Source organism: Hylaeus volcanicus, chromosome 3 (assembly GCF_026283585.1).
Source record: "Hylaeus volcanicus isolate JK05 chromosome 3, UHH_iyHylVolc1.0_haploid, whole genome shotgun sequence".
Lineage (NCBI taxonomy): Eukaryota > Metazoa > Arthropoda > Insecta > Hymenoptera > Colletidae > Hylaeus > Hylaeus volcanicus.
The window spans coordinates 22,963,129-22,988,118 of NC_071978.1; the positions used below are offsets into that span (position 1 = coordinate 22,963,129).

At 35.8% G+C, this 24,990-nt stretch overlaps 4 protein-coding genes across 8 annotated transcripts in view; 2 read left to right on the forward strand and 2 right to left on the reverse strand.

Annotated features, from left to right (window-relative positions):
- Positions 1 to 1,825: 1,825 nt before the first annotated feature.
- LOC128873769 (Golgi membrane protein 1-like) lies at positions 1,826 to 5,763 on the forward strand. Its single transcript, XM_054117598.1, has 6 exons — positions 1,826 to 2,749; positions 3,096 to 3,396; positions 3,481 to 3,556; positions 3,826 to 4,023; positions 4,928 to 5,011; positions 5,157 to 5,763. The coding sequence occupies exons 1-6, from the start codon at positions 2,583 to 2,585 to the stop codon at positions 5,246 to 5,248; spliced, it is 918 nt and encodes a 305-aa protein (XP_053973573.1). The 5' UTR covers positions 1,826 to 2,582; the 3' UTR covers positions 5,249 to 5,763.
- Positions 5,502 to 10,633, reverse strand: LOC128873770 (GTP-binding protein Rit2). Its single transcript, XM_054117599.1, has 5 exons — positions 9,601 to 10,633; positions 8,990 to 9,046; positions 8,837 to 8,910; positions 8,568 to 8,759; positions 5,502 to 8,506 (listed from the first exon to the last, which is right to left on the reverse strand). The coding sequence occupies exons 1-5, from the start codon at positions 9,740 to 9,742 to the stop codon at positions 8,264 to 8,266; spliced, it is 708 nt and encodes a 235-aa protein (XP_053973574.1). The 5' UTR covers positions 9,743 to 10,633; the 3' UTR covers positions 5,502 to 8,263.
- A 1,310-nt stretch (positions 10,634 to 11,943) lies between these two features.
- On the forward strand, positions 11,944 to 15,966 carry LOC128873760 (protein DENND6A). Of its 2 annotated transcripts, none has more exons than XM_054117583.1 (9): positions 11,944 to 12,786; positions 12,853 to 13,148; positions 13,239 to 13,511; positions 13,581 to 13,766; positions 13,828 to 14,075; positions 14,137 to 14,309; positions 14,384 to 14,652; positions 14,729 to 14,941; positions 15,014 to 15,966. In XM_054117583.1, the coding sequence occupies exons 2-9, from the start codon at positions 12,999 to 13,001 to the stop codon at positions 15,212 to 15,214; spliced, it is 1,713 nt and encodes a 570-aa protein (XP_053973558.1). In that variant the 5' UTR covers positions 11,944 to 12,786; positions 12,853 to 12,998; the 3' UTR covers positions 15,215 to 15,966. The 2 variants fall into 2 exon arrangements, with proteins under 2 accessions (XP_053973558.1, XP_053973557.1); XM_054117582.1 differs by having other exon boundaries at positions 11,945 to 12,786; positions 14,137 to 14,327.
- Positions 15,967 to 17,464: 1,498 nt separating this feature from the next.
- LOC128873761 (synapse-associated protein 1) overlaps positions 17,465 to 24,990 on the reverse strand; it is a 115,173-nt gene continuing 107,647 nt past the window's right edge. For all 4 annotated transcript variants that reach the window (XM_054117585.1, XM_054117586.1, XM_054117587.1 and 1 more), the window contains one exon: positions 17,465 to 23,494. In XM_054117585.1, coding sequence (XP_053973560.1) covers positions 23,319 to 23,494 — 176 coding nt within the window. In that variant the 3' untranslated portion in view covers positions 17,465 to 23,318. The remainder of the gene's footprint in view (positions 23,495 to 24,990) is intronic.

Sequence of the window (24,990 nt, forward strand, 5' to 3'; positions counted from 1 at the left end):
AGTGTGAATAGTTCCATTAAAACGCTTAAACTTAAAACGTTTTAATGTTTTGTCGTGTCGGTGCCGGTACGTGTCGTTGCCGGTCCGTGTCGTATAGTCTGAATCGACCTTTACAGGCGACGAAGTTAGGTGGAACGTGTTCCCGCGTGCGTATGTATGGCATGTAAACAAACGAGATTGCGGAACACAATGGTATGATGTTTACAGCGATAGATTATTTTTCGACGTCTAGCTCAAATGTTACGTATCATTGACGAACATCTGTTTAGCCAGATTTAGGAAGTAAAAGTGGGTGTGATCGACATTCAAAACGAACGTGTCTCGCATAACAATGATGCCGGGTGCCGATGGATGCTGGAGCACATACGTATATTAAATTTCTCATATATTTTATTTTCGTTCGCGCGCGGGCAAGGACGCTGCTACGCGTGCAAGATAAAACTGTAACGATGTCGATAATAATTTGTTCATACACGATGGGGCGTTCGTTTATGATTAATCAGTTTGATGAGAAAGCATCTAAAACGATCGTGAGATAACCACGTACAGGAGAATCAATCGCAAACGTCATTCGTGTTAAAATACAGGGTGTCCCAAAAATCTTGTAACACCTTGAAAGGGGTGATTCGGGAGGTGATTTGAAACAACTTTTTCCTTAGCGAAAATGTTGTCCGAGGCATCGTTGAGGAGATATTAACGGAAAACGTCGACCAATCAGAGCGCGCGTATACCATTGAAGTGGTAGAAGCGTATACTTAGCTCGTAGCATTCGCTACCGCGGCCGCACCATCGGCATCCTCGAGCTCTGATTGGTCAGTGTTTTCCGTTAATATCTCCTCAACGAAGCCTCGTGCAACATTTTCGCTAAGGAAAAAGTTGTTTCAAATCACCTCCCGAACCACCTCTTTCAAGGTGTTACAACATTTTTGGGACACCCTGTATACAACCTTCGAGAGCTGATATTCTGATTCGTACATTTATTAAAAATTAATGTGCCGAAAAATAGACGCAGCCGACAGAACGTATTGATTCATTTACCATTGTATACACATGAAAGACATTCGTCGAATGTTGATTGTACGTAATATGTGACTTTTTTTGTGAATCATAAGCGAACAAACTTGAGAATGGTATACGATGAAATTACCTTGTCTATTTGCAGGAGTCGATGTCGAAGGATTCGAACTCCTGTACGGTCTCTTTTTATGTTACTCGTTATAATGAATTAGTTGAAAAGAGTTTCGGTGTTTTTTGAACCAGTCATCTTTCGGTAAATCGTATCACGATGAATCGAACGTCGAGTTTCTAAGTACATGTCTCTTGTCGTTTGAATTCGCAACCGTGATCACGATACTTTTCACTCTATTCAGCTATGAATTCTCTTCAATGGTACAGTGTTAAGTAAATATATATTATATATAATAAAGAGAACAGAATAAATGTGACTTTTGTACGTATGCATTTCTTCATAAGCGTTTCCCCGTAATCTCGACTCCGGCGTATTAAATTTTTCATTTTGATTTTCCATTTATTTATTTCTACCAAGTTTCTCATAACTAATACCACGAATTCCTGTAATATCATTCCTCATTCCGAAAATATTACCAACTATCAAAGCATAACAATTTCTTAATCATCTCTTTTGTAAAACGGTCCGACTGACCTTTCTCATGATAATGATTAAGTTATTTCTGTCGAGTGTTCAATTAAAAATCACTGCACAAAAAGATCGTTTATCAAAGTTGCATGTGTTTGTTGCAATTAGTGCCAACTGAATGTGTTCAATGCCTATAAATGGTGCATACGTAATCTACAAGACAATAACGCGGTGTATGTTAAGCAGTAACAAGTGAATCTTCCGGATGCGCGGTAACACTACATGAGCATTATAAATTTACGCGTATAAGGACAAAAAGACAGTATCCTGTAGAAGCCATATCTTTCTATGTGTGTGCCTCAACAGCCTGCCAACTCGTTAATGAATATGTGCCTATGTATACATATAAAATGTGTACATGCAGTCCTATCAGGTTATGTATATATCTGTACGTGGCTTGACTGTGTCTGTGTGTGTTTGCGTGGTGGTTAGTCGACACCAGTCGTCACTGTTAGTTATCCCAGCCACGATGAATGCGCCGCATTGATTTTTAAACCGTTTTAACGTTAATGTCGCAATTATTAATAAACAATCGAAATTGTCCTACGCACTATAACGATTCTGACCAGTTAGTGCGCGACGCGATTTTGTATTTATCGTCATAAAATGTATTTATACCGCTGTCAATACCGGTAGTGTACATCAGAATACGCCCACGACACTTTATATATGGATTTTCCTTTTAAAACAGTGCGAGAATTGTTTTAGAAGAGACAGTTAATAGGGAAAAAGTTAAAAGAGTGTCGTTCGTTTCATTCATTTGGATTAGTTGTAATGAACCGTGACAGTTGATCGAATTGTGCATCCTTTCTCTTTTTGACATAAAACTAGGAGTGAGACACGAAAAATCGATTTTTCGTTTACACGTGCGAAAAATAACGAAGCACATGTGAATCTGGTAAATACCGGATAGAATAAGTAAGGAATGGGAATTGACAGTATGAGAGTTGGAGGAGGCCGATGTCCTCCCCTCCTTGTTGGAGGACTTCTCGTCGCTTGTTTAATGCTAATTTGCAACTGGTGGACTTTGTCTTCGGAAAATATTGAGCTGGTTAGACAGATCGACGAATTGAACGAACAGCTTAAAATTAGGTATTATTTTATGAGCTTACGATATTTATTTTGTACAACATGTCACTTATTGCAATGTAAACATTAATGTAAGGTACCTAAGGAATTGTATTTTAGTGTCTATTATTTTTGCAAATTACTCCTTGTAACAATACCACTTACATCGTATTGTGACAGATTTTATTGTCTTGAAGTTTGCAAGATATCATGCTGGAACTAAAAGTGAATTTTATTGTGTCATTATTTCTATTTTGACAGATACTAACAGAATGTTTATATGCATCGTGGTGGCAATATTAATGTTTGTACAAGAAAAAGAGAAAATTCAAGTTATAAAAATATAATAATATGAAAACTTCCTTTTTAGTGCCGAAGAGAGAGATCAATGTGTTACATTACGTGGAAATTTGGAGCAGCGATACAAACATGCAGAGGAGGAGATAGCATCCTTGCATGTACGTTTAGAACAACAAGCAGATTTGAAGAAGAAAAATGAAGAATTGGAAGATTCTGTTAGTATATGCAAGAGTGAATTGGATTCGCTGAACAAATTAGATGCTACCAAAACTGCAACATTAGAAACATTAAGACTAGAAAAAAATACATTGAATACGCAAATAGACGTAAAACAGGATGAAAATAAAAAGTTACAAGAAGAAGTAGACGAGGTATAAATTTTGTTTTAAAAATACATACTTATTTGCAAGGTTTGATAGATGAATTTTATATGTAACATTAAATTTTTGTTACAGTTGAAAGATGAACTTGACAAGCTCAAACTCACGTGCAATAAAACTCCTGAAAGGAAACTTGGTGTCCTCCAGCAGTGTAAGTTACAATATTATATGTATGATTCTAATTTTATTTTATTTTGTACATTTGTGTTTTTTGAGTCATATGTATACACAAAAGTATAAATCGAGGAATTAGTTTTGATTGCTCAAATTATTGCAGCTTTTCCAATAATAATTTCCTAAATAATTCTAACATCTAAGGGGTATTGATAGAAGCATTAATGCAACCACGATTTTCTTTCATTTCTGCGTATTATCGATTGATTTAGCATTATAAGACATTCCGAGGGTCTGTCAATTTAGCTACAAGAACGCTCATTAACAAGACTCAATTGGGTCCTCTTCCGGAGACAGCTGTAAAAGTATCTGTAGCTGGTCAACGTGGTTTGAAGTATCATGGAATTCCAGTTCTTCCAACAGATCCACCTGGCGCTATGCGCCTAAGTCCTCGCCTCTCAGTTGCAATGCTGAAAAGTAGCAATACTTTTCTCCTACCTCAGGGTAAAAGAAGATTATCAGAAAACTAAAACAATATTCCTCCAGTAACTGTATGAAATTGTTGTATTTTCCGTGCTCCTACTATCAAACTTCTGTTCATATGAAATGGATGACTTGTTTAATGAGCATATCGCACCGCTTATTTATGTAACATATAGAAGTATGACTTGCTTCACATCAGTTGTCAAAGTGTGGATGAAGAAATACGGATTTTATCCATTGTCTAAAAGTATTAATGTTCCCAAATTTTGCTATTGAAAGTCTATTTGAAATTACAAATTTCATATTTATTCCCTGAATAATGTTTAGTATTTGATAAAAAATGATAAATAATCTTCTATGCTTCACTGCTTTATTCTTAAAACATTCCTTTCATTCATAATATAAATGATTAAAAAGTGCATTCAAAATTTGTATTTCCTTCTGTGATTTAGTTATCTTTGTTGTCGCAAATTTACTTAATATTTAAATTTCATGAGGTGATATGAAACCTATAATATTAATTGTAGATTTTACTCTATGTATTTGTATCAACTTAAGAAATAAAAACTATATGAATATTATACATTTTAAGTATAGCATTCAACATTTTCATTTACTGTGATTTTTTTTTAACAAATTGAATTATATTCATAAATTTGTATAAAAAAATGATATATGTACTAATAATTAATGTGGATTTATACCTATAATCGCAATGGTCTGAATTATGAATGGTACTACATATGATTATTAATACACACAACAACTAAATAAATGGTGAGGGCTGCACTAATATCTGGGGCTACTAAAATAATATTTATCAACGATGGTTTATTTGTACTTAAAATAAACTGTAATTAAAATCTTTCAGAAACGTCTGCATTATTTCATTGTAGAGTAGTAATTTAGTTTACATGACTTTCAGCTCAAGCAACTCCAAGACAACGAAACAATACTTCCAATGATGGCAAAGATGACAGTCTAAATACAGAAGGAGTGGATAACATTGGTAATTATATACTGTAATTTAAATATACAACATTCCTATGAATTTCGCTTTTTATTATCACATTCATAATTCATTAATCTGCATTGGTTTCAAGTAGAAATAGAAGCAGATTTAGATTATTTTGTTTTTTTTGTGATTTATATAGAAAATAATAAACAAGGAAACGCAGGATCCACGGACAGCAATGTAGCAGAAAGTGAAAGAGATCAGGAAATGAAAGCAGGAACTGGAGACTGATAAAAATGTAACAAAGGGATTTCATACAATAACAGAAAAACATGTTTTAAATATACATTAAAATGATAGAAATATAACTTTTCATAATCGTTTATATCTGTTTACGAATAATAACAAAATATTATTTACTCATCACTACATCAAATTTCAAAATCTTTTATAATTCAATAATTTGAATTAAAATACACGTACAACTACACGATAAAGAAAACTTCAGATAAGTGCCAATTTTTTCTACTTATACTATGTAAGATTTATATTATACAACGTTTCTACTACTTCAAACATTTTCTCATTATTTTGTGCTGTTGTTAAACTTTTCACTAAAATAAATGTTGAGATAGCTTTATAAAAATTAAAAAAATTATATTAGTCAATAGCAATAAATTATGTGTTGTTACTCTGAATGTAATTCAGTATTCAACTGGATCATACCTAAACAAAACAAATATATTACTGAACATTAAATGTATCTGGAGAGAAATTGTGAAAAATAAATCGTTCTTGTATATTAATTAATTTATCATTATGAACCTATGCAACGAAAAACATTTATGAATAATAACTTTGATTTCCAGGATAAGGTATGAACTTGAATATAGATAAAGAATAATATTTCAAGCATTGTATTGGAAAACACTGTATTTGTAGATTAGGATCATGTATTTTGAATACTTTTATAATTTGTATTTTGATATTTCCAATCAGCAAATCACATTTACAACTCATATACGATATTAATTTTACACAAAATTATTTCAACCATATCAAATTTATTATTTAATATCAAAATGCACACGTACATTATATGCACTTTATTGTTTGTTTGTTTTTATTCTGTTAAAAGATTTTGTTCAATAGTACATCAAAAACTTATACTTTGTCTAATATTTTATCGTATTGTCATTGTAAATTGTGTTTCTTCTGTATATTATTTATACAGAACTGATTTGAACGTACTACGTTATTTATAAAGTATCATTTCTAATTCTTAACACTTGCATATCTAATCCGATTTTTTCAGTAATACCTATTACATTTTATACTGGGAACACACTTATACAAATTTCTTTTTCATATTGATACAGTACATATTATCGCATTTTTGTTTGTTCTACATTTTATATGTACATACACTACTCCATCCTAAACTGTTCAAAATTATAAGAAAAAATATTAATTACACTATGAAACTAAAGCAACCGTAGACCTCTTTCATTGTTCCAAATATTTGAAGATTAAACACACTTTACTTGTATTTAATAATACTTCTTACTTTATTGGTACAGAGCTGAGTGTACTATGCAACTTATCAATTTTGACAATAATACTTTACTTTACTTTTATACTAGAAAATAAAATTAATTCTGTTATTATCATTACTAATATGATGGATTAAATATTAATCACCAATATCTCCTAATAGTATTATTTATAAAATATTTATAACAATTGTAATACTAACGCATATAAATATTTATAGGATATGGTAAACATACAAACGATCGTGTTAAATTGTGTTTAATCAAATTTTATAACTGCATATTTAAACTGTAAATTATTATATGTATAACAAAATGCAAAACTTGACTAGGAAACATTAAGTAACGACTAGATGTTTAGTATATAAACTTACACTTAACCATTCTTTTTGTTTATATATTATGACTATTTGCCATTAGCAATTTGCTCTATTACGTGGCAACTATTTAAAGCATATCATTCTATTAATATATCGCTAAACTGTCACGATTCATCTATAACTGTATACTTCTTTACACACTCTAGAAACGAAAGCGTGTATTCTGAAGCTGCACGAATTAAAAATTTCAATAAATAACAAATGTTAGGAATCGTGAAAATAGAGTCTATTATATGTGTATGTATATAGTGTTGATTCTAATTCGAAAAATTTGGATGTTGTTTAAGAGCCATTTCAGAAGTTTTGGTAGTTCTTAAACGTAAGAATTCTGTGACCACTTTAACATCCCAAACTGCTATCGTTATTTGTTTAATCTTTAAACATAAAAATATATTCGTGTAAATATTTCTTTTGATAGTAAAATGTCTTTTTAAAAATGCTTACGCTTTGTGCGATTTTTAAATATGTAACATTTGTAAACTTTACAAATTATCGAAACTTTCATATACTTTATAGTAATTTACTTTTAATTCAATATAAAATCATTCGTAAAATCTTATTTCTGTAAAAATTAAATTAGCATAAATAAAATTTAATTGTTAACTTCGTATCATTAATTAGGACAAGATAACAATTAGTATTATAAAGCTTTCCCTACATCTTGCATTTACAAAATGTTGTGCATTTACATGTTCTTTACTTTGTTTTTATTATGTTAGCTCAGCACTGAATGTTAATTTCTTTGGTCATACGATGTATCGACTATATCGTGGCAATTAAAATTTAAATTCTGCATAAAAAGAGACAACAACTGGACGCGGCTATATTAATTTAAACAGTACGTAAGTAAACTATTCCTGTAATAATTAGGCATTTCATTTCAATTATCTATTACTTTGCTTGATAACGTATACTATAAATAACATTAACAGCCTTTTTAATAAATAATAATGAAAGAACTATTGTATCAGGAGACGTATAAAGAGTCACGGAAATACTATTACTGCCATTGTAAAACTGTACTCTAAAGAAACATAAACCTCGTATATAATATTGTATGCTTAACTCCTTTTTGAGCAGCAGAGACAATTAAACCTATTCTAACATAACGATGCAGAATCCGTGATAAAAACCATGTATCGTAGTTTACGTTTTATGTCTCCATTACTATGTTCAAAATATAATGGGGTTAAAGATAAGGCAGTGTGACGCGAGTAAATGAGTCTCTAAATAGGGAGACTACTATCAAATATAAAAAAATCATTGAAAATTTTGTTCGTTGTAGTCTGTAGAAATTTAAACTGTTCGTGTTGCCGTGATTTATCAATTTAAAATACACGCTATCAATAGGACCTCTAATAAAATGATCACATTCATGGGGAGTAGTGATGATTGCTATTGTGTCTTTGTTTTCTTCTGAAAATAAAGGCAAAAATCGATCGTAGTCGCCACCAGCGACTGTGCTTACGCACCGAATTTCGTGACCTCTCTTTAGCTCGAATCTGTCTGACTAACGAGTAAAATGCATCATCTATAAATTGCCTAAGTGCTGCGGATGTTTCATAGAAAGGACAACCAAGTTGATCAGCAAGTGCTTTCCCTTCTTCTGTAGTCACCTGTAATATGATCATCATACACATGAGACTGATACATCCTAATTCTACACAAATATTCTACCTTTCTTTGATGCTGCAAGTCAAATTTATTGCCGATTAGTACCAGCGGTATATCCTCGTTAGCCCTTACGCGCGATATCAGTTTCCTATACTCCAAAGCTTCCTGAAAACTATGCCTATCCGTTACAGAGTAACATATCATAAAACCCTCTCCACATCTCATGTACTGATCGCGCATAGCTGTGAACTCCACCTAAGTTTGAACAACCATAAGCTACAAAATATTTCTAACTCCAAACAGTCATGAGTTTTGTAATAACAAATTCTGACCTGTCCTGCAGTATCCAATATATCTAACAGTGCAGCCTCTCCATCTATAACTGCCTGCTGTTGATACGAATCCTCTATCAATAACAAAAAAGATTAGATCATACTTATCTTGAATGAAGCTATCGATTTGAGTACATTATACAACATCCTTACCTATAGTTGGGTCATGGTAGTCAAGAAAACTATGACTAACAAACTGCAAGGTGACCGCTGAAAAATGATTTCAGTAATATAGATATACTGCAACAAGTTTTGAGGAGAGTTGAGAAGGATCAGCATCAAATATTTTGGCTACTCTGGACCATTTCTCTGACTATAAGTAATGTCAAAAACTGCCTCTCTCCTTACATTACTGCTACACATCTCTGCATTTTGAGTGGGGTTGAGAGTACTCCAATATTAAGCAGAGTGTAAAGTTTGAAAGAGAATGACGAACTTAAAGAAATTTAATTGGAAGTTTATATGAGACTAATCAAGTATGTGCTACATATTTACAAATAATAGATGCAAACACCAGGGGTACTTGAACTGGATATCTAAAATATTTGGAGCATTGGAGCGTTCTGAATACAGACAATGTTGACAAACATTCCCATCTTTGATTCCAAGAGATTAAGACATGTGTCAGTAAGTTTATACAAAGGGACAAAGAATTGCGTACCAAAGGTACCAAGGTATATCAAGGTTTACCTTTTAACGGACTTGAGCGGCTAAAATATTTGGCGCGTACTTTGGTCGAGGATAGAGGAATACCAGAGTAATACCTGATTTACCAACACCACCGTCGCCCAAAACGACGATCTTGTACACTCTGAGTCCACCCCTGGTTGTAGGCTGTGGGACTACCGGTAGATCGTTCTTGCCGTTCAAGGCCACGTTTCTATCCTGCAGGATGTCAGCTGACATAGTCGCGTATTCCTGTTTACCGGTAACCTAACGCTCGCTACGGCTACGGCATACGTCGGACTTTTACGAACTGAGTGACATACTTGGTCACGTATCGGAACACGCGCTTAGACACACCCGTATCGCCTGTTAGATCGGGAAAGATACGGTACATGTTTGATCGCGATTGCAAGCCGCCGTTTTTCGCAGCGGCCCGGAACCGCGACGAGCGACACTTAATACCAACGATTGATGATTTTTACAGTTAGACACGGCATGGCTGATGAACACGGGCTGACGACCGGGGCTTGACAGAATGTGACAGCGGCGAAGATTAGGCACGCGCGCAGTCGTCTACTCAGGGACGTACTCACCGACTCTATCCACACGTATAAATAAACTTCCGAGAGAAGATATTTTCGTGAATTCGTTTTTCCTTTGAATTTTCTGTATTTTGTAGTTTGATTAAAAATACCAAAGTTTAAGAATACATTTTAAACATTTTTAATTAGTTTGTCTGGGTATCTGTTACGCCATAAAACCTCGAAAACGTCTCGATACATTTCGATCAAATTTTCTACACGCGTGGACATCTTTCTAACTGAGAGAACCTAGATCTATTAAAGTATAAATGTTAAAAATAAAAATTCTCTTCACACAACCTAAAACACCGCCAGAACTGTATATACACACGCGCACTCGCGTATCCACTCAAAGTTACACAAAGATGTCAGCTGATATTGAAGTATTCGTGTGTTACATTCGGTAGCTGTGTAATTACAGAGTACTTTTTGTCGAATGCACGGATCTTTTAATTTGTAAATACGAAATTCTATAGTATGAACGAACGAATGAATACAAAAGACAAACGTCGATATTTGCTCATCCTATACTCCATAGAGTACGATGTGTCTGTTATCGCTTGTCCTATACACGAAATACGTCTATATCTATTAGATCTATTTCAATTATAAAATCCATTCAAATGTACTCATATCTGATCTAGCATTTAATACCAACATTGTGTTGTGTAATTTTGAAGTGGTCTACATATACAACTGAACTAGACTTTATTCATAAAGATAAAAACAAATGAATCATTCGTCCGCTCACTCTGGGCAAGCAACATTTGTTACGTTGAGCTTGATGTTAGGAATTTTCGTGAAATTCAAATATAATGTAGAGCGCTTGAAATTAAATGAAAGGAGGAAGGAATTTATATTTTTTATGAGAAGGAGGAAGGAATTTACATTTTTTATGTAAAGAAGGAAGGAATTTATATTTTTTATGTAAAGGAGGAAGGAATTTATATTTTTTATGTAAAGGAGGAAGGAATTTATATTTTTCATATAAAAATCTGGCATATATAATTTCATACACAATGTTCGCTACTTACATATCTTTATCTAGATATTAGTAACAAGTAACAATATCTAATATTCTCTAGTTATTGCTAAATCAAGAGAGATAGCATTCCCGTAAATATAGTATTGATAACAAATCTCATGAGCTTAGAATAAATGTCGCGTAAGTTTGTAAGAAATGTCGACGCTATGACACATCTTACATAAACAATTACGCAATAATTTGTATACTAACTTCAATTCCACTACAACACAAGAGAAATTCGAAGGAAATTGTGATCTATAATTATTGAACAAAGCAACAATTGGAAAATAAAGTGGGTGTATCTTGTAATTGCATCTTCTTTTTTAAACTTTTAAACTATCATACTTTCTCTTGTGAGTTCCCGGTATTTTTGTTCAAATTAATAGCCATCTAATGGCGAACACACCGAACTAATTTCGGAGTGTGATCAGCGCCTCTATCGGGAAAACACCCAAGTTTGTCGTGGAATAGTTCCTATTTGTACTGTTAGATGGCGCTATTAATACCTTTTTACCGACATACGGTATATATTCATAATAATTACGAATTCTACTTTATTACATTCATAGTAATAAACTTGTAGTTATATCACAGATATTGCAACACTACAAATGATCTAGAAAAATGCTTTTATTTATACCATTGTCGGTAAATCATTGAAATGGCGTTATCTAACGTCGAAAAAGGTAACTATTCCACGACAAACTTAAGCGCTTTCCCGATAGAGGCGCTGAGAACGAAAAGGAGACGAATAGAGTCCGTTCCGTTTTATTTTTCCGAAGCTCCCGATTCACGTATACGATTTTGTAGCTTTGTGTGCGTACAACTGTTTCTGTGTGGAACATAGCGGCGTCACCGACGGCACGGGGATTCGCGGGCCGAATCTGGCATCTCTGTTCTCGACAGCAACTCTTGGGAGTAGAAGTAGAAGTCTCCAATGATCATCAGGCATCCAACATAGCTATGGTTTAATGTTTCAGTAGTAAGGTGGTGGAACACCTTTCGCGAATAAATTGACGAGACAAAACCGTGCTAATTCCGATACGAACGAGATTAGTGTATCTTCGATTTGACGTTGTCACAGAGAATTGACGCGCTAAGATAAATCGAATTTCTCGAGATACGTATATATGTTTGGTATCGGAGGTTATAATTATTTTTGTAGGCAGCGAGCATTATGAAGACTTTCTCTAATAAAGCGAGACTGAACGATGTGCGTACGTTTGATTGTCAACATATGCAGTTGCTCTCGGTGAAGAAGATCGTTGGTATAAACGTTATCCACGAACATGTACCCTGTTGCAGCATTGCTTCACGAATTCAATTGATATGCTTGACAGATTGTTATTGTCAAGATACGAAAAACACGTGGGCATTTTAACGGACGTGTGTATATAGTAGACGATAATGAAATAAGTATATACGGAATGTCCCTCGTATTTTTGACGCCTGAGTTCTTTGATTCTTGAATTAACGTTTTTCCTTGACACATTGCTCCTGACACTCGACGCTAATAAAGAGCAAATGTTGATTACGCGTATTTAAACATCGTTAAACAGGGTAAAGATTCGCAGGCAAGAGATAAGAGTTATGAGATTATTGAAACTGACCGGAATGATCCATAGGAAACATTTTCTGTCCACGAGTAAAGAACAATGTGTACCTTGAACAAAGCTGTAAGTTTTTGTGTAATATAAGAAAGAAACCAATGTGCAGTATAACTAATAATACTTATTTTCCAGATACTCAAATTCCTCTATTGGAGTTACTATAATGTATTAGTTTATAAGTTAAACAGAAGTTTTTGAAACAGTTGCTTGGTATAGTAGCTAGTAACATGTTTCATTATATATATATGTGATTATATTAGAGGAAAATTCTTGTAAAAATGTCAGATGCTACTTGCTCGAGAAATAAGAAAGTGGATAATATAAATAATAAAGAAGAGATGATCTATGAAAAATGGGAACGTTTCCATAATTGGGTACATTGTATGTGCATTGTTACTTTTGATCTTGAACTAGGTCAAGCTATAGAGGTATATTGTGGTTTATAATTGTCTTCGTTGTAATGCAATTTTTTTGGTAAATATGTTACATTTTTAATAATATACATTATTATTTGCTAGGCTATATATCCAGGTCATATCATGTTATCTGAACAAGAGAGATCTAACGTCTGTTATCTCGCTTTTCCTGATTCCAACTCTGGCTGTATGGGAGATACTCAATACCATGTCAGAATAAGACAGAATGGAGATTCTGTTCAAGAGACTAAGGCTTTAAAAGAATACGATAGAAGATCACCACCATTTTTACAATGCGATAAAGATTATTACTGGGGTTATGTATACTTCCGTCAAGTAAAAGACAAGTCCCTTCCAAGAGGATATTTTCAAAAGGTATGCTTCATATAACAATATACCGAGTATATGAGTACAACATTTTAAAGATAATTTTATCCGTTTTAGAGTATTGTTATAATTACAAAACTGCCATTTGTGAATCTCTTTGGTGAATTGTGTGCTCTAATTGCACCTGAGTTTTTTGAAATGGGTAATGCAGTCATGGAAGCTATAGTAAGAGAAATTGATCAGTGGCCACCTCCAGCACCTGGCCAGATAATTCATTTACCACTTATAGGCGTTTTATTTCAGGTAAACATTAATATATTTTTATTCTGAAAATATCGTACATTCTTTTTTATTTATATTTTAGACGTATATTCCGAATCAAAACTATAAGTCAACTGCACCTACCATTGCTGCCATGGATCATGCGCCAAATTTTCACGCAACCCGAAGACTAATCTTAACATCTGCCTATGAGGGAGACATGTTTAGAAGTTTAGCTAGCGTCGTAAGTTACGTACACTTACTATGGGAACTAGTATTACTTAGCGAACCAATCGTTGTTATGGCCGGTTCACCTACTGGTTGTTCCGAAATGGTCCAAGCACTAATCGCGTAAGTATTTCTTTAGATACCTAATTATAAAATAAAATGCATAAAAATAATCTGCTTTTAGGATGATAGCACCATTGAAATATTGCGCCGATCATCGACCTTACTTTACAATTCATGATTCTGAGTTCAAAGAATATACTACGGATGCCCCGTCGCCTCCCGCTGTAATATTAGGCGTAACGAACCCCTTCTTCGCTAAGACTCTGCAACATTGGCCTCATATTATCCGAATAAGTAACGGAATTAATAATGGTAAGTTTAGTAAAATGTTGTGTAGATAAAGTGCATTTAAGTTTCCTGTATTACAGAAAATCAAAAGTACAAAATAAAGAAGTCGGAGAATCTCAAAGTGTTGGACTCGAAACCGGGAGTTTATACACAATATAAACCTTTTCTCCAGAAGGATAAAACTATATTAAAGAAATTATTTAGAGGTATCCAGACAAAGAGACCCGGCGAAGTGCAAACGGCTCTTCTAAAGCGTCATTTGATAGAATTAACAGAAAGTTTTATGATACCTCTTGAGAGATATATTGCAAGTCTTATGCCGCTACAAAAGGACATATCACCTTTCAAAGTAATTCTTACTTAATCACAATTTAAAACTATCTTCTACAGGTTGAATATTATTAAACAAATAATGTTTATTTTAGGCTACACCCATACCTGAATTGTTTAATCCAGACGATTTTTTAGCTACATTGAGTAGCGCAGGACCACAGTTGACTACAGGAATAAAAGGAGATTGGGTAGGATTGTATAGACGCTTTTTTCGCTCGCCTAATTTTTCTGGATGGTTTCATACTAGGTATACCGAACTATCGCAAAAATTACAAGTCATACAACTGGAGGCACTGTCAAAAGCGGTACGTTGTAAATCAAGATTGTCTATCTTCCAAATTGCATTCTTTGTTTGTAATAAATAATGATTGTTATAGGATTTAAAAACATGGGTGCAAGGGAAACAGGAAGTAGAACTAGTTGACATGATTCTCAGAATTCGACAAAAATTAGAAAAGACGTATATCGATGAAGTACCTATTGGTAACTCTGTAAGAGAAAAGCTTCAGGAAAGAATAAACGACATCACGCATACGTTACCAGACGATTTGAAAGACATTTTAAATCATGAATCTTGACATTACGATCACGCTATTAACTTTAAGAGTCGGTGAACGACATTTACATTTAGATACAAACGAAGTTATAAGTATGTCAATGGACGAACTAGATTAAAACTATGTCCAAGCATTGCTCTCTTTGTTGGTAAATGTAAACAAATGATATGAACAGAAGAAATAGCGGGGCGAAATATCTAAAATACGTAGAAAACGTGAAAACGTAGGGAAATATTGTATCGATGTATTTCATGGGAAGTTTAGTTTTATTTGTAGTTTAATTTTTTTATTTCCTGCTTAAATACTCCGAGATGGATATTTCAGGACTACGCATTTTTTTTTATATGTAACAGGAGGAGTGATACGGAAGTCAATACTGGTGCGTGAAATATTTTATAGGTGCAACTAAAGACTTATGTGCTCGTATTTGTATTTCTACGCCGACGAAATAATAATACGTGTATTTATTATCTTAATATTTTTCTCCGACAGAATTCGCCGTTTTCTAGTACTATAAAATTCATATCTACGTTATATAACCGAGTTTCTTCCTAAAATCATTTATCTCGATTTACTAATAATTTTGGATTCGTTTTGTTTCTAAGATCCATCAATGAGATAGTATTTTTTATTCCAAGAATAATAATAAATCCTAATTACATGTGAGTGTGACAGAGAGAAGAGCACTAATCACTGTATGTATATATGTGTTTAACTTGAGATCTGTATATATTGATATGAATGATAAATGTAATAAAGATTTATTTTAATAACATTGTACAATTTATTACGACTGATCGCATAGCAATCTATAATGATCTGAAGGACTAAACGTAGATTTAATATTTTCTATACGATATAGTTCCTTAGTGCTTTAAACAGTCGCTAGCGCCTCTAACGGCAAAACGCCCAAGTTTGTAGCCAAATACTTGCTATTATTGTAAGTAGATAACATTACTAATTCTATATACCGACATTGCAAATTGTTTTCGTTGAAAACTTAAATTCAAGTCCATAAAATAATTCCTACAAGTTCAAATCAATGAATGCTATGCGTGGCATGACGTAAACTATCTAAATATCTAAGGAAAAGTGAAATATTCTAGAAACTGTAATGTCGGTAAGAATTTAGGCCCATCTAACGGTGCACAGAGGAACTAATCGGCGACAAACTTGAGCGTTTTCCCGATAGTGGCGCTGACCATACTCCGAAAATTAGTTCTTCCTCTTCGCCACCAGATGACGAACGTTTCTCGCAAGAATTAAATCGAGAAATAAAAAAATACTGGAATACATCTTTATAGATACGTTTACTGGTATATTACGCTTACTGGTAGCATAATATAGAGGTCAAAATTAGTTAGGAAGATGTTTTACGAGTATTCCTTCATAAATGAAAGCTCGATCATTCTTCAAAACCGTTACCATTGGAAAATTAAATTTTCATCCAATTCTAGTCCATAAAACAATGACTACAGGTTCAAATCATTGAATTCTATCTTGATATAACGTAATATCATGTAAATATCTGAGGAAAACTAGAATATTCAAGAAACTGTAATGTCGGTACTGATAAATCTGTTAAATAGCACCATCTAGCGGTGCACGGAGGAACTATTCGGCGACAAACTTGAGCGTTTTCCCGATAGAGGCGCTGATCATACTCCTAAAGTTAGTTCACCTCTTCACCGCCAGATGGCGAACGTTTCTCGCAAGAGACTACCATGGAATTTAAAATGAAAACTGGAACACATCTTTAGAGATGCATTTAACGCTTTATTTTACAAACAATTTCCGTAAAACTTTGAAGTTTTATGTTGCGTACGATTAAGTAAAGAGTATTCGACTGAAATAAGTAGCCAACTCGCACCTTCTTTAACTAAACGTAATCATTAATATAAATACCTGGTACTCGCGACATCATCTTGCTATGCTTTAATATAGATTATTTCAGGGATAAATGAAAGGTTTAAAACACACATGCTCACCACTCGATTATGTAATTTTTTTTCCAGTTTATTTTTCACGAGGTACACGACCTTTATTGTTACATTCCGCAATTATATTAATTAATTTCTTAATAGTTTCGGAATTTAATGTTTGCCACCTTACGTTCTCGTTAGTTATTCATTAATATATTATCATACTTTCAATGGAGTCAACAACATATATATATATATATATTTTTTTTTTTTTATTTATTCTCATATGTATATATGTATATCATTTATATATACGTATCGGGTGTGTATGTTCATCCTTACGAGTGAATGCACTGTACCATAGGATTTTAGCTTTATTACACAATTCACAGAGTCGTATTTTGAAATAGGGGATTGCCGAAGTACACCATACACATAGGTCATTGAATGATTTTCGTTTGGCCATGAAATTTCAATTTGTTTCTATATCTCGAATCATTTTTTCTTTTTTTCTGAGAGAAAGACGTTCGCTTATGTTCGGACAATACGGTCAAAGTATACTTTTTATCTCGCGTCTCAGTCTGGGCACAAGAGGACACAACAAAAAAAAATAAAAAAGAATACGGGACTATTTGTTACAGTACCCTTCGTTTCCTGATTTCTTTGTTTCCGTCGTTTACTCGCGAACGTCGTGCAACGCGCGAAGAAATATAACAGGAGGATCGGCACGGTGAACGAAATCGACAGAGTACGTACAACAGGTCGCCAACGAAAGACTCGACATCGCAATAGAGTTCACAGAGAGACAGAGTTATTCGCCCGCTAATTTCTTATAAGGGCGTGTCTCTTAAATAATAATAACAGGGCCGGCGGTGATCTTTTGCGGCGCCGGGTTCAAAAATTTTGCGGGGCCTGAATTCACATTCAAATCCTACACTTAAATTTTACAACGAGGAATCACTTATATTTACAAATGCTATATATTTTTTATAAGACGAATATTAAATAATAATATTAGTTTGTCTGGAAAGTCCGTGCCGATTTCTGGTAGGTGGTACACGTCTGTTTATATTAAAATGGTTGAAAACAATTAACATAGGCGCATCCCTTGAAAGGTGGGAAGGTTGTGGAACAAAATGGTATTTATATAATTCAATAAATATATATCAAAATTCAAATGTGCCTTTGAATTTTTCTTAAAAATTGCCACGAACTTTCTGGACAACCCAATACTTTGATGATTTTTGTCACTCTTTTCAATATAATCGTCGTTACTAAAAAAATGTCTTGCATCTCAGCAAAAATTGCTTTCGTTTGTTAATGGTATCATCAGTCTGTAAAGAGTTAATCAAAATCGGTGCCTTTTAATTCGGTAATTTTCGTAGACCGCGAGGCCTTTTAAAACGCGGGGCCGGGTTCCGGCGAACGCGCTGAACCTGCCTTGCGCCGGCTCTGAATAATAATAAAAAAAGAAAGAAAAGGCGAACATAGTGTTCACTACAGAAGTGGTATATAATTATATATCGACCCAGTGGGCCCTTTGTGTGAAAATAGCGAGGGAATCACACTGTACTCGGCTGTGGCTTAAGAAATACACAATTATCGCTTCGGGGATTTATTCAGCCACATATATATTTGTATGTATATATATTTATTCATATACACCTATCCTCCGACTTACACGGTATCTATGCTGCGTCATGTTTTTTTTAGTGCCGTTTGTATTTTAACATTGACATTAAACACAGGATAGTGTATTTTTTATCGATCTTTCCCCTGGGAAAGTAATACAAAAATGTTTGAAGTAATTATTAAATTAAATATAACTGTCTAAATTATATCCCTTTAGTTCTTTTCGATCTACACTGTTTTTTAATACAAAACCACGACTCGATGATACATCATGTAAATCGAGGGACAGGTGCGCAACACTCTCGGTGTCTCCGTCTTCCATTAACTCCGACAAGCTTAGGCCCGAATCATTGCGACATCTTAACGTTAATATATGTATATGCATGGGTACATATACGTATATTTATATATTTATATTTAATATAACATGTATACATCCACCTGACGACTAGTGCGAATGATAAACACTTTCACGGCGCGTTGAGTTCAGAATTAATCTCTCCTTACGTCTTCTCGAAGAATTAGCTCCCGCTTGAGATACTATCTCGCCTTTGACTTACGTCGAGTTCACCGTTTTCTAGGTTTCAATTGACGAATGATCGGGACCTCAACATAGAAGCGCACGCAGAACGAACACCTCGACGGGAAACGCAACGATTTTGCCAAATCGCCTTTCGTTGACTGTTTGTTCGAGTACAAGGATAGCTTGCATGGTTTTCTGCGATTCCGTGCATACGTAGTGTTGATCGAGATACGTGTAACGATAGTCTCAGAGTACGGCGAGCACTCGTACTAGTGGCACTACAAGTAAATATACTGATGTCACTAGTCCACGTGCTAAGTGTTATCTGAAACATCGCGAAAGAGCGTTGAGCTTTCGACATTGTTTGTATCCACGTACTCGACATTGTTATGAACTCCTGCCTACAGTTTATAGAGAAAAGAGCTTCTGATCATACCAAGCTCAATTTATATTTAAAAACAAGAATACCATGCAAACTATTCCTGTATCTTCTCGACTAATCGCTCCCAACTGTTAGGGTAACAAATAATACCTCCTCCTTCTTTGCATATAGCATTAAGAATCAAAAGATTCAATTTCTGGCGTTAATTTCACCGTCCACGCGAGAAAGACTTCAAACCTCGACGAAACGCTACTTTATAGCCCAGTATATCCAAAACTTGATCCAAGTAATTCCAGGCAACGATCGTTTGCTCGCGGAGCGCAACCCTTTATCGCCTCCGCGGTTTTCCCTCTATCCACAAATTGTTGTTTTGCCCCAGTTCCATCGAGAGCAGGGGAATTATTGGACGGCATGTCGCACGGAGAAAATCATCGTCGAGGAATTGTTGTTGCGGCCTACGACTATACACGACGACTGTATACCTCTATCGATTCGGTGACTTGTTTAATTGTTTCCTGGTTCGAGTCTCTCTTGCGTGGACACTGCTAGTCGAGGATCCAACGTGTTCTCTTTTAATTTTAAGCTGGTCTTGCAGGATGACGAAAAACAGATTGTTTAATGTGTAGAAATATAAATAATTACAAGTACAATTCAGGAATTAATTTCACTTTAGGAATGAAATGAAAATTTTATATGTAAACGTTCCATCGAGGTGTGAGCACCTTAAATTATTTACTTAGGAAGGATATAATTGTGATAAAACTTTAATACAACGAAAGAAACATAGCTAATAATTTAACCAACCTCGTATCAATGATCGGGTATTGTTTTTCCAGGTGTCTTTGATATGGACTCGATAGACTGTGGATTTTATGAATTTATTAACACATGTTGAAATATATTTCTTAAATTTACGTAATAATATTAATATTTTATTTTGCATAAGTGAATATAATCTACCAAAATTTAACTCAAAGATAACGTGGAAATTTAATTCATTATATCTCTAAACCTATCAAATGTCCACGTCCAATGTTTTGCACACATATTTGAGCAACAATATACACTACACCATTCTGCAAGGAAATGTTAAGATTGAAAGGGAACAGCTGGAGTCCTACCCTTGAGGGATCACAAGTGAATATACTCAATACATAGCGCGACACGTATAACAATTAAATCTGCGAATTCAACAAAAGAACAATTATATCTCTCGCGACGCGAACATCAACAATACGTCTCCTAACGATACAAATAATCTCTCGATCGATCGTTGCGCGCAAGATAGATCCAGAGACGGCCAAATTTTGTACGAATAACAGTCGTTTGTAGAATTCCGATTCCTCAAACGTAAAATACAATTTCTACAATTGAAATGTCAATTTTAATTAAACGAACAACGAGTTGCTCGTCCTTTATTCGTTATTCGATGCTTTTATCTAGACATGAATCATCTCATCCGTGGATGCATCGTCGCGGATCGCGAGTAAGCTCGTCGAAATCGAGTTGATCTTTGGCATGCGACGAATCCACGATGAAACGTATCCGTTTGCATTGTTTTTATTTTTTGTATAGTTTTTGGTTTCCTTTATCGAGGAAAAGCGTGTCCGATCCATCGAGTTCGTTTCGTAAAAAATAAATCGGACGATACGCGTTGATCGGTTTCGAAACGGTGTCCTTCGGCACACGGCAGTGTAATAATATCGGAAAGTCGTCGATCCTTCGAACCCGATGAAGAGTGTTTCAAATTTGATTTTTTCTTTTATTTTTCCCTCTAATCGAGTCGTGTACATACTCCGTAGCACAGTGCATTTCGAGTTAACATCGCATAACGCGTTCGACGCCGCGGCTGGCACGATTTTCACATGTTATCTCTTTTGGTTTCTTTAATTAAATATCTTAACGGATCGAGAATCATTACAAACGAGAAATTCTTTTCAAATTCCTTGTCCCTCGAGTCTTAAACATTTTCCGTTCTTGGGGGGGCGTGTACATTTTTTCCATTTGTTTTACATCGATTCGTCCTCGTTAACCGGAGAACGCGTCGTCTAACAATTGACATAAAGTGTGGCGTTAAAGTGATACGTATTCCTCGTCGCGTTTACTCGCGTTCGCACCCGTCCACCGATACGCGTGCATATCCGGTAGATCCGCGAATTCGGTGATCGTCGACGGATGGAATCGACGGAGGTTCGAGAAGCGAGATCGATCGATCGACAAAATAATTTACAGTCTGTACAAGCGTAACCAGGACCAATCCCTTCCTCCTTCCCCGATCACTCGGATTCATTGTTTTCAATTCCATCATCTTCATCGTGCTCGAGGATCGCAAACGTGCCGTCTGTGACGACAAACAAACCTGGAGAAGCGGAAACAAGGAAGAGACTCTTTTTTTTTTATTTTTTTACTTCCCCCTCCAGTCCCCTCTTTTCTTCCATCTTCTCCCCTCTCCGGTGCAATCGTCCGTGGCGAACGAAATGTCGTCTCGACCACCCTCGTTTCCTCTTCCCTGCCCCCTTCCGCCCTGCCTTATTCTCGCGTTATATACCACGCCGAACACCCACGACACTCCGCAGTGGGCGTAACTTGCAGTGCTCTCGATTTAATCGGTTTTATCGAGCACTCGAGACCCCAATTTCGAGAGTGTAGGTCGCGACGGAAGGTATTCACCGCTCAAGGTCGTCCGCCTGATTGGAAATCGCGCAAGGCCAGGGTATAACTCTTTCGTATAGGGTCGTTGTATAGGATACAATGTTTGGCTAGGCTTAGAATAAGATTTCACTTAAATGTAAAAGAGGACAAATATAATTCTAAGAAGAACAAACCACAAGATAGACTTATTTTCTGTTGTGAATCAACACAAGGAGGAATCATACCAGGTGTACACTGTCTCTTGGTTTGGACGAGACAATTTTGGAGAACGAATTTACTGAAACAAGTATAAGCAGGTTTAAGAAATGACTTGGTAAATAGATACTTAGTTTGAGTTTGTAGGGATTGTAATTTGCTTCTTTGTGGCTTCAAAAGTAGCGATGTGATCAAGGTTTGGAGTTGTTGTTTAGTTCAGAGGTGGTTGCCAGCAAAGCGCGTTGAGCCAAAAATGACATTGCCAGGGAAAAAGGTATCTCGCTGTATCTTTAAACGCATCATTCTATACTAAGCTCCTCTATGGTATCCCGTAACACGTCACGCAAGGCTCATCGTGGCTGCTTTCGTTCAACTTATGGTAACCCAGTTCAGAGTTGATCAGTAGAAGTGCCCCTACTCCTTACAGATCCAATGCAGAGTGGGGATAGAAGCTCCGCCTCTGGGCGGTACTGGACTGGCCAAAGTCCTGGTGGGGGGACTGCTGACCTCGAGCAACCAAAACCTTCCGCCTTGACTTCAAATTGACTTCTCAAACACCGTAGATCCTCTAAGTGGGTCTCTATTCTCGCGGTTTTGCGGGCAGCATCTCAATGAAGACAGGTAGAAAGCGAAAGGGAAGAGAATCCAAACCGGAGATCCTTTCGCCTAGAGAAGCGATCTCCTCACTTCCTGGGAGGAGGAAGGTCGATGGAAGAGAAAGACACAAACCCACCCCCGGCGATCTCTGACACGATGAACAGGATCTCAATTGAAGCGACGAGATCGTCTCTAACCGGTCGCAAAGAGGATCTCCTCGGCTCACTTGAGGTCCTCGTCGTCCACGTTGGCTAAAAGGTCGTCGATATGCTTCTGCCAATCTTTATCCGTCGCGTCGTGCCCGACGACAGGCGCCGCGATGGCGCTCTTCATCTCGTTGCCCGTAACCACCTCGTAATCCTTCAGCTCGGCCTCCAATTCGCGTTCCCACTCTTCTTCTGCGGAGATTCACAAGCAGCGTTGTAGCTATTTTCAAGCGGGTCTCGCGAGTCTGCACGTTTCTTTGGGTGTGAAGTTGTATCTGGCGGTGTCTATTTGTCTTTGTGTACGTGTAAATGTGTTCGTGTATGTTTCCGTTTGGTTTACATGGGTGTTCTGCGACGACAGAGCGTTCGTCAGCGTTCGACACGAGTCGCGATTTTCCACAGAGCTTACAGCCTCTCGCGTTCCTGTTTCTTCGCATCGATCTCGCGACGCGTGTGTCTTCTCCGTGCGCCGGTGTGGGAGAATTTAATCGTGTTCCTGTGTTAGTGTTAGTTGGATGAAGCTTGGGAGGGGGTACCGGTGGGGGGGGGGGGGGAGAGAGACAAAAACTCAAACCACACAAGGACAGAGAAACGAGGCTGGGGGTGGGTTAGAAACGTGAAACGGAACCGTACGAAGGCTTTCCGGCGTGCCTCGCAACCACGCGTCCCTTTTAATCTGCCCTGACGAGCGTCGAAGCGTTTGTCTAGCTCTCAGCAAAGACGAAATCAATTTTCTTTACGGTTCCTTAGACGCGAGCGTCTTCGAAAGTGGAACTGTATCGTGGCCGATATTTGGAACGATTGTAAACTTGCTGGTTTGTAAACTAGAAATTTGGATACATATTTTTGGAGTATTTGATCTGAATAAAAATTGTGTTTATTTATTTGAATTGAATTGATCGTGATCGAATGTAGAGAATTTAAAGAAAGATCGATCAAATGCAGGAAATAAATTATATTTATCACGCTATGTACTGGACATACTGTGATACCAAATAAAATGATCATGAAAATTCAAGTAACACGTTTGTATAATTTGTTGAACTAGAGCGGCATATTTAATCTTTTCGATTATTATATTTCAACCTTCTGTTTATTTCATTTTAACAAAATAGTTTCTGTGAATTTCTCACATTATAGTTCATCGAACCAAAACCATCGCACGCTCGAAAACAGTGTACGTGTAAATTTCGGTCGTAACATTCAGTTTGTTTCGAGAGCTAACAATTTTCATATTCGTCGACCCAATATTTATGTAATAAATGAGAGAACCGATTGGAAATTGTACAAACATGTAACGCAATTGTCTCCCTCAGAGAAAAATCAACTCGATACTTGCGAGGATTTTTTGTCCCCGGATTGGGAATGGTTCTACAATTTAATGAAAACCGCTCAACATTTTTTCTTCGGTGTTGCGATCCTTTTGATTCTATTTTTTTTCACGATAACCTGGGACGTGTCAACTGTGAAAACAAATTTTTTTACACTCCGCGCGTGACGAGGCATCGATTCAATCATCTATACATGAATAAATTCCCGCGAGTTGCCGAAACTATAAATACACGAGCGAACGTCGAAAATATTGGAGGACCCTTCGATACATGGAAAAGGGTTTACTTAAAATATTTTCGAATATTAATCGAGTTATTTTATCGTTAAGCACTTCAACGATCTCTCTTTAAATTTAT